The 9,055-nt window shown below is 33.6% G+C and overlaps 2 protein-coding genes across 2 annotated transcripts; both read right to left on the reverse strand.

Moving 5' to 3' along the window:
• Positions 1–512: 512 nt before the first annotated feature.
• Positions 513–2,748, reverse strand: LOC111787189 (proline-rich family protein). The gene is made up of 3 exons (XM_023667311.2): positions 2,420–2,748; positions 1,830–1,964; positions 513–1,025 (listed from the first exon to the last, which is right to left on the reverse strand). The coding sequence occupies exons 1-3, from the start codon at positions 2,597–2,599 to the stop codon at positions 618–620; spliced, it is 723 nt and encodes a 240-aa protein (XP_023523079.1). The 5' UTR covers positions 2,600–2,748; the 3' UTR covers positions 513–617.
• A 718-nt stretch (positions 2,749–3,466) lies between these two features.
• On the reverse strand, positions 3,467–7,401 carry LOC111781494 (putative choline kinase 2). Its single transcript, XM_023662124.2, has 8 exons — positions 7,163–7,401; positions 6,006–6,424; positions 5,772–5,893; positions 5,483–5,678; positions 4,735–4,852; positions 4,611–4,658; positions 3,976–4,076; positions 3,467–3,825 (listed from the first exon to the last, which is right to left on the reverse strand). The coding sequence occupies exons 2-8, from the start codon at positions 6,357–6,359 to the stop codon at positions 3,712–3,714; spliced, it is 1,053 nt and encodes a 350-aa protein (XP_023517892.1). The 5' UTR covers positions 6,360–6,424; positions 7,163–7,401; the 3' UTR covers positions 3,467–3,711.
• Between the last annotated feature and the right edge of the window lie 1,654 nt (positions 7,402–9,055).

Here is a 9,055-nt window from a genome sequence, read left to right on the forward strand (position 1 = left end):
TAAACGTTCCTCACAACAATGTCGAAAAAATATCGACCATGACTCAATATTTCGCGCGGGTGCTTCAGATAGCCCAACTAGGGTTTTGATTTTAATTCCATACGTACTATAAGCTCTCTTTCATCGATATTCAAGTCCCAACAGTACTTCCTAAGGGATCATCGAGATATTGGAAAGAGAAGATGGCTTTTCGAATACTACTCGAGAACGCAAGTGAATAGCCGTTGATGGTACCTGATATCTGCCGAACGAAAACTGATTAAGAGCAAAACAATATTTGGTCACAGCAATGTAGAAAAAATATGAACCGTGACTCAATTTTTCGTGCTCGCAGTTCAAAGAGCCCAACTAGGATCTATAATGTTAGCCATACGATTTTAATCAAAATCAAGAGTCTGTAGTATTTACTTGTTATTCAAATAAATAAAGTCTATTGCCTAAAATAATAACAAAGAAAAAAAAAAGTAAATAAAGTCAACTGCAGCAAGAAAAAGGGGTGGCAGTACAGCACATCTGCAAACATCATGCTTTCATTTGTAGTGTAATCGCCGAGAACCAATATTCATAACAGATGAATACAGAAGTAAAACCTCTAGAGAAACTCACATGAATTTGGTTCAACTAGCCGGAGAGGAAGGCTCGGTCGTTTGGGATTCAACTTGAACCTCTGTTACTACTTCAGGAGCAACAATGTCTGATTGAATTTGAACCTCGGTTACTACTTCAGGAGCCACACTGTCGACTTGAGAGGAGGATTCGGGTTCGGATTCGGACTCGGCTCGTACCGGTGGTTGGAGAATTGCCGGTGTAGTGAACTTGTTGATGTAGTAACTGAGTGAGGGTCCGGTGTATTCAACAACTTTTATTTCGGGTGGTTTCTTACCTACTTGAAGCAGTATAGATGAAGCTGCAGCAACTGCAATGAGTGCAAGTCCACCAGCAATTGCCAGTGTGTTCTCAGCCCCTTCTGAAGAAGTCCCTGCAGTCCCCGAGCTGATAGCACTTTCTGCTACATAAACTACTGGCTGCAAGTACACGCAATTTAAGGAGCCTGGGTGGGTGATTTAACATCCAAGGGAACAAATAAAGAAAGAAAGGAAGAACAGAGGTATAATTTAAGCCTTTCACCTTCTTTAACAAAAACATTTCATTTTGAAACCAAGTTTCAAAAACAAAAATCGAGTTTCAAATTTTCATAAATTGTTGAAAACATGTTCAAGTAGGTAAGAAAATAAAACGAATATAGTAGAATTTAGAAATAGTGTTTATAAGCTTAATTTAAGAAACGAAATGGTTATGAAACACGTCCAAGAAAAGAATAGATAAGAAACAAATCAATCACTGGATGCAGCTCAGCACAACATCAAAACCGACCAGATAAAATGCAACTATCTTGTTATCTCAAATACTCGATGATAAAAAACAATGTCGATTAGGAACCACGACCCTCCACAATGGAATTATATTGTCCAATTTGAGCATAAACTCTTGTGACTTTGCTTTTGGTTTCTCCAAAAGACCTCGTACCAATGGAGATAGTATTCCTTACGTATAAATCCATGATGTTCCTCTTAATTAGTCAACTTGACTACTTCTCTTAATAATTTTCAACAATATCTTCACTCAAACCGATCGTGAAATGCTATCAGTTCATGAAACAAACATGTAGAACTACAAAAATTTGGCTGCTAAAACTTTCAGAAACAGAATCATACAATTTAACTAGATCAAATGAACGCCTACCCCGATCCCTATATTCAAATTGTACTACAGATAAACATATAATCCAGAAATAAAACTTTGATCCTCATTGGAAAATTCATACTTACTTCGACGGAATATATGTTTGTTTGTCCTGCAGTGTCCTTCTCCACATAGCCTGTCCACCCTTTTTTCTTCGGTGGGTATGTCCCAACCACTTTAGTTTTCTCCCCTGCTAGCCATTCCATACTAACTTTCCCCACCTGCATTACCAATTACAATACACATCGCAATGTTAGAGTTTTATATCGTTTACAAATTAGAACAGCATAAATCATCTGAAAATTCCTTGTGTGCCTATCAATGCTCAGAAGGTAAGCCGTAAAATCAAATATCTTGTTAAGTCACAAGTATAATCGTAAATCTAGTGTACTCCAATTTGAGTCTCAAAAATTTATGCCAAACTTTATTTTGCCTTCTAAACAGTTTTTTTCTGTGCGATTGAATTTCAAATTATAAAAATTCAACTACTTAATCAATCAAATTGATAAACAAAGAGCAGATTAGAGGATTAGCTTAAGGAAAAGCACTTGTCGAACAATTAGCTACACCTACAACATTTAATTACATATTCTAATCAATTATAACAAGATTAAGATGAAATTCAATCGGTCCAAAAGGAATTGCGAATTATCCAACAACGAGAAAGCGGACGAACCTCCTTATCTGGAGCACATTCGTCGACATTGCAGTCGGAATCTTCAGACGAAGCTCTGACCGTGAAAATTAGATTGGAAGCACTCTGATTGAAGAGCTTCTGAGACTTTCTAATGGCTCGTTGGCTCAGAAACGAGCATGAATTAGCGGCAATCAGCGCCTGTGAAGCACAAGCCATCATTCCTCCAAAGCGCTTGTCGATGCCTCAGAAAACTCGAAATGTCTTCACAGATTCAAACTGCTTTGGAATTCAGAGAAAGGAGCAGAGAGTTCGTGAACTTTCTTCCTCTCGCTGTGTCCTTTGTTAGCTGATGTCCTCCGGGTTTAAGAGAAACAAGATATTTCTACATTGGATGGCCGTTTTGTGGCGTGGGAATTGAGTGGCATTAGGAACGGCTACGTGTTCGTATCCTGTTGGTCCGTTTTCACAATGGATTTTCTGGGTTTAAATGAATTTTATTATTATTTTTCTTAGTTAAGAAAAACGAACCATAAATTCATTTATGTGTGGACTAAATATTCCATCACATGACATTATAAATCTAAAGAAAAAAAAAAAAAAAAAAAAAAAAAAAAAAAAAAAAGAGGTTGATTTATAAATCTTAAAAAACCCCAAAATAAATTTACGAACGCACATATTTAAAACCACTTATAATTATATAAAAAATTTAATATGATATGATTTGTTTAATCCATTATCGTATAATTATATAAAAAAATTAATATGATTTAAGTTTAACCTATTATCATGTATATTGAGCTTGAATTATAATTTCATATTCACGTGTTATCCCACGATAGTATAAATCTTAAAAAAAGAACCAGACGAAATTACATTTAATTTAAATACAAATAAATAAATAAAAATTCAAAAAGTCAAATGAAATAATACTTCACCTATTTCAACTGAATAATTCCTCAAATTATGAAAAATAGAAGAGGATTACTTGTTCCTAAAAATATGGCACAAGAAAAGGATAAAACATTAAAAATAGCAATTGTTAGTACAACAAAGAAATAAAATACTAAAAATAGAACATTAAAAATATATTACAAATTAATATTATTGGATTTATTAACATCATCTCGTTTAGTTTTTTGGTTACAGAAACAAAATTATTTATTCACTTAATATTATTACACACAACACAATCATGTGGAGCGACCGTTCACCATGGGAGGTCAATTACAAAAGCTTTTCAGAGAAAGATCAAAATTCTAATCATTGAACCTTCAAAACCATAAACAAACTTTCCTACTGATTTTCACATGGAAACCAAAACTCAACACCAACTAATCACGGGTCGGTTTCTCTTTACCGAGAAGATCACGTTTCCTAGTCCAATATCGTTCAAACCTCTGCCTCGCATATTCGATGTAATCAAAGTCGATATCGTTCACATGCTCCTGAAAATGACATGAATGTATCGATGATAAGGACGTCATTCAGGAGTCGAGTCAGAGAATAAAACACAAATAATACATGGTTTTTCAGAAAAAAAAGAGGCTAATAACTACAATGACTGCATAGATTCAGTATCCGAGGTGCGAAATTACCGATATTATTCCCCAGAGGCCCCAAACAAGATGGCTAGCAAGAGTATACTTCTCGACATCTTGGACTAATTGCATTACCTCAGCATCACTGGGCTGACGACCTGCAATATGTGTAACATAATGTGAGGTCCCAAATCTAGAACACCACCTCCAATTCTTAAAACGATATAGTCTCATACAAATGCATCTTTCATTTTTCAGAAAATCCATTTCAATCACTGCAAATTTCGTACTCCCTAAATGGTAGACACCAGAAATTTAAGACAGGGAAAGGCAGCAAGCAAAAAAGTGCAGAAGGAAATTAACGAAGTACAAAAAATAAAATTCTTACTTAAGCGCATCTGACAGCCATTAACAGATGCAATAAGGGGTCAAAGACTCAAATCCAAATAGGTAATAAAACAATATACTTCTAAGACCAATATGAACACAACTTGGTAGTAATTGGATCGGAGGTTTAAATCTCCATACCCCACATTTGTTGTACTAAAAAAAATATCCAACTCCTAAGGAAACAAAACCGAGCACAACTTATATTGTGTTTATACAACCAAGAAGTGAACATGGCTGTTGATTACTCTGTTCCTTGCCAACAGTTCATAATTCATATTCTATAGTAGGTATTATAAAATTACCTGAAGCACTCAGATATTTTTGCAGGAATCTTTTACGCTCCTCCAAACCTGTTAGGCAAAAAGAAGTCAATATTGATACATACAAATGCATAAAATCATACTGATAGATTTACACGAAACAAACCGGGATATTTGGTGTGGACCAAAACATGTGGAGTGTCCGTATGATAATCCGCGGTCATTTCACAGAAGTGATTCGCAATGTCAAAGGCTATGGGATTATAACTTGCATATTCGTAATCCTGTGAAAGAGAAGAATGAAAAGCAAATGAGAAACGTGACTCAAATCTACATTCTCTTGCCTAAATGGCTAAGCTTGCAGATGGGTTCCAGATAAAGGAGAACAATAATAATAACCATGAATGAATAATCCTAAAGTAGCAATAGTTCAAGCAACGGCAACATGTTCTTGTCTTCATGACTTACTAGCTTCAGATTACAAATCTTGAATACAGATTTGCTCTTCCAAAGTGAGGTATGGCATCTCATAATAACAAAAGAAAACAGACGAGGGATAGGTAATTGTCCTCTTATATATACCATTTTTTCTCATTAATGAATTTTTCAATAGACCAATGATAATGGGTGTGAGATCTCACATCGGTTGAAGAGGGGAACGAACCATTTCTTATAAGGGTGTGGAAACCTCTCCCTAGCAGATATGTTTTATTGTAAGGTTAACGGCTATACGTAATGGGCTAAAACGGACAATATCCGCTAGTGGTGGGCTTGAACTGTTACAATGAGCAATTTGTATTTTATCTATAAGCAATGCAGTTCATCAAACGGACCACTTAAACAAAAAAAACATAGACATGCATTTCCCCTATTCCAAGAAAAATAAATTCTAAGCAAGGAGAAAAGTATATTACGATTATAGTTATTGATCTAGTCTCCTCGTCTAGCATTATGTTTCCGTACTGTACATCATTGTGGCAAAAACCTATAGTTTGATGATCATCAAAGAGGTCCTTTTCCAATGCAGAAATCTCTTCTTCCATAGAATCCAAGCGAAAGGCTTTGGCTTCTTCAGGTGGAGAAATTTTTTTGGCAGCAGTTAGCCAATTTCTGATGTTGCAAAAAGGAAAGTATTTAAGAACTATAAGAACTATAACAAGCAAGGGAGAGAACTAAAAGATATTTGCCCATAAAGCGCCATACCGCAATCTATTCCACAAGCACACGTTCTTCGGACCAGGAATATCAAGATTATGGAACTCCTTCATTTTAATGGCTATAAGAGAAGATATTTCTGAATCACGTAGATCCACTGCTGATAATGTCTGGCAGTCACGTATCAACAAGATTAAAGGAACACAATAAGAAGAAAAACGAGTATTCTTAAATTAATATCGACGTGACAGCATCATTACTAAGAAAATAAAATCTGCATACCCTTGCACGGATGAACTCTTCAATTCGACCAGTCGAAAATCGCCCAAGAAGGCGAGGTCCCTGCCCCTGCTTCGATATAAATTCAAATGTCCTTATCTCATCTTCTCGGTTAAGAAACACATCCACACCTTCACCGTAAATCCTAACTAAAACCTTTCTAGAGACATCCTCATTCTTAGTCGGCCACTTAATTTGAAAGACCTCGTTGGTCATGGCTCCCTTCAAAGGGATCATTTGCAATGCACTTGAATCAATTTCGTCTCCCCATTTGGTAGCCAATGACTGCAAAATCTCCCTTGCTTCTCTAGGTAGACGATCATATTTCTTATTCGTTGCATTCTCCACTGTGACCATACTTAAACCAATTGCTACAGAAAATCGATATCACGACAAACTTCTTCAAGGTGAATTTATCCAAGCTGAAAAGTTCAGAAACCAATAGTTGAAATCAATTCCTTAAAGAACCATTATATTCAACACATCCTGACCGTCGTACAAGAAGAAATTCAATTTAAAAGAACTATAAAATTTAAAACTCTGTAGGAGAAAGAAAAAAACAACTGCAAATGGTCAACATCAGAGTTGCTTATGCCCTTAACACAACACAGCATGATAGAGAAATGCTAGAAATTATGATTGTTCCTTCTTTCATAAGAAAGAAATATCCATTGGTACACTGAAATATACCGACAATTTTTCAAAGGCAGAATAGAATGACAGGAAAATCCTCTCTAATTTACACACATGGAAGACAGCCACATTACAGAATCTGTATGATACAATAAACAAAAAGTAATCGTAAAAATGCAGCAAATCAACGAAGAATCTTCCAAATTATAAAAATCTTTATGATACAGGAAACGTAATAGATTCCCCCAATGCCTTATTATCTCACAAATCAAATGAAACAGGAAATCTTCTTTTAAAAAATTATCAGGCAAGCTGCACTAACATGCCTTCGATTTCAGATCCCTCCAAAACTCGATAAGAAAAAAAAATCATAAAACTCGAAAATCATTTCACCGCAAGAAGTGCCGAGCCATATACGAGATCAAGCTAGCCTATACAAACCAAAACCCTTCCTATATAATTGTCAACATTGCAAGCAATATATGATCAAGGCAAAGAATCAAAAACAGCGCCAGTCATTGCCAAACCTTTTAAATGAAATCAACGGATACGGAATCAGAACAAGTTGAAGAACGAGGAAAATTCCCGAAAAGTTTGAAGCAACTTCAAGGTTTCGATTCTGCAGAACACCACCACCGAGAATCTCACACAATGGAAGCTTATTATATGATGCGCGCTCGCTGAAGCGGCAAAAAAAATGAAGAAGTATGCAAAATTTTGTTCAGTTCAAACAGGGAGAACAGAAATTGCCGCAAAATTTAGATTCCGTTGATATTATATAAAACAAACAAACAAACAAACAAACGTTCCCACCCTGCATTGGAACTCATTATTTTTTTAAAATTATTAATGTAATAATTCCACGTCGGAGAAGGAATTTCAGCCGTTGGATTTTGAGATCGCGAGATCTTACGGACATAAATGTTGTAACAAATTATAAAAGTGATGAACCAATTATTGGCTCTCTTTTTTCTTCTTCTTGAACGACGACGAATATTTCTTGGCTGAAGTAGCTGTCTCATGTACAGTTCGCAATGAGCTGGCGACACGTGGCCCATGACGTGTCACATTCTTCATGCGCTATCTTGTTTTTAGCCGACAGTGGTATTAGTAATATCTAAGAATTGTCTTCTGAAAATAGAAGAGAAAGCCACGTTATATTAAAAAAAAAAAAAAAAATCACGTTACTAAAAAAATCATATAAATTTATTTTTCAAAATCAAATACAACTAATATTTTTAAAAATAATATTTATTTAGTATTTTAAATGTTAAAATTATAAATTTAATTTATAAACTTTCAATTTTTTTAGATTTATAAATTTATTATAATCTTAATGTTTAGCCATAAATTTATTTATTAAATAATAAATTTTAAAACTTTATTAAAACACAAATTAAAAAAAGTTAGTTATCTATTAAATATAAAATTAAAAAATTATTAATCTGTTAAATATAAAATTTAAATACTTACCATTTAAAATAAAAATATAGTTTTAGTATTGAATCATGTCGAGATTAAGTAATTTTCTCATATAAAAATGAAGAAAATTAGGTTGGCGTACATTTTAAAACGTGATACTAATGGTTTCAACCATATACTAATGATAATAGTATTTAATTTTATTTTAAAGCGAAATAAAGTTTTAAATTTTTTTAAATAGTTTAAAGATATTAATTATAAATTAAAATTTTATTATTTCCATCCCAGATTAATAATAAAGGTAATTTTAATTTTAAAAAAATTATAAATAACTTCGAATGGTTGAACGTTTAGATATATTTTAAAGATGAACATATCACAATTTTGAATATTTTTATTAAATTAATTCTTTTGCTAAAACGCTTTATTTAATTTGGTCGTCTATCACGCTTTATAAATACTTTGAAGATAAGTTTGTTTATCTCCAGGGGAATTTGGTCGTCTATCGAGCATGTCTAGTGTTTGAGAACATTATTAAGAATCACGATCCTCCACGATAATATGATATTGTCCACTTTCAGCATAAGCTTTCATAATTTTGCTTTTGGTTTCTTAAAAAGCCTTATACTAATAGAGATAGTGTTTATTACTTATAAATTCATGAGTGATGCTTTTAATAATCATTAACATCCTCCCCTCGAGCAAAGTACACCATACATCTGCACCATGTCTCTAAGGATGGACGAAGGTTGGAACCATATCCACGAGTAAAATAGTTAATTATTTTATCTATTAACCCAAAATTTTAAAATAATTTAACTAATTATATTTTAATTCAAATTTTATTTATGTACCTTAAATTTTAGGGTGTAGAATTTATTTTGCAATCATTTTAATAATTATCCTCACATAATTCTAATAAAATTATACAAACTTTTATAGATAAATATTCAACGCAACTTAAATTTCAAAAATCAAATGTGGTATAGTGTTGTATA

This window comes from Cucurbita pepo, chromosome 1 (genome assembly GCF_057944985.1).
Source record: "Cucurbita pepo subsp. pepo isolate OVF chromosome 1, ASM5794498v1, whole genome shotgun sequence".
Taxonomy (NCBI): domain Eukaryota; kingdom Viridiplantae; phylum Streptophyta; class Magnoliopsida; order Cucurbitales; family Cucurbitaceae; genus Cucurbita; species Cucurbita pepo.

Bases quoted from the DNA above. Each gene is read 5' to 3' on its own strand.
- LOC111787189 (XM_023667311.2), bottom strand. From the start codon at position 2,599: ATGATGGCTTGTGCTTCACAGGCGCTGATTGCCGCTAATTCATGCTCG. The intron at 1,965-2,419 runs GTTCGTCCGCTT...TTGGTAATGCAG, and splicing joins AATGTGCTCCAGATAAGGAG to GTGGGGAAAGTTAGTATGGA. The intron at 1,026-1,829 runs GTAAGTATGAAT...GTGTACTTGCAG, and splicing joins CAAACATATATTCCGTCGAA to CCAGTAGTTTATGTAGCAGA.
- LOC111781494 (XM_023662124.2), bottom strand. From the start codon at position 6,359: ATGGTCACAGTGGAGAATGCAACGAATAAGAAATATGATCGTCTACCT. The intron at 5,679-5,771 runs GTATGGCGCTTT...TTGCAACATCAG, and splicing joins TGCTTGTGGAATAGATTGCG to AAATTGGCTAACTGCTGCCA. The intron at 4,659-4,734 runs GTTTGTTTCGTG...TTTGCCTAACAG, and splicing joins GGTCCACACCAAATATCCCG to GTTTGGAGGAGCGTAAAAGA.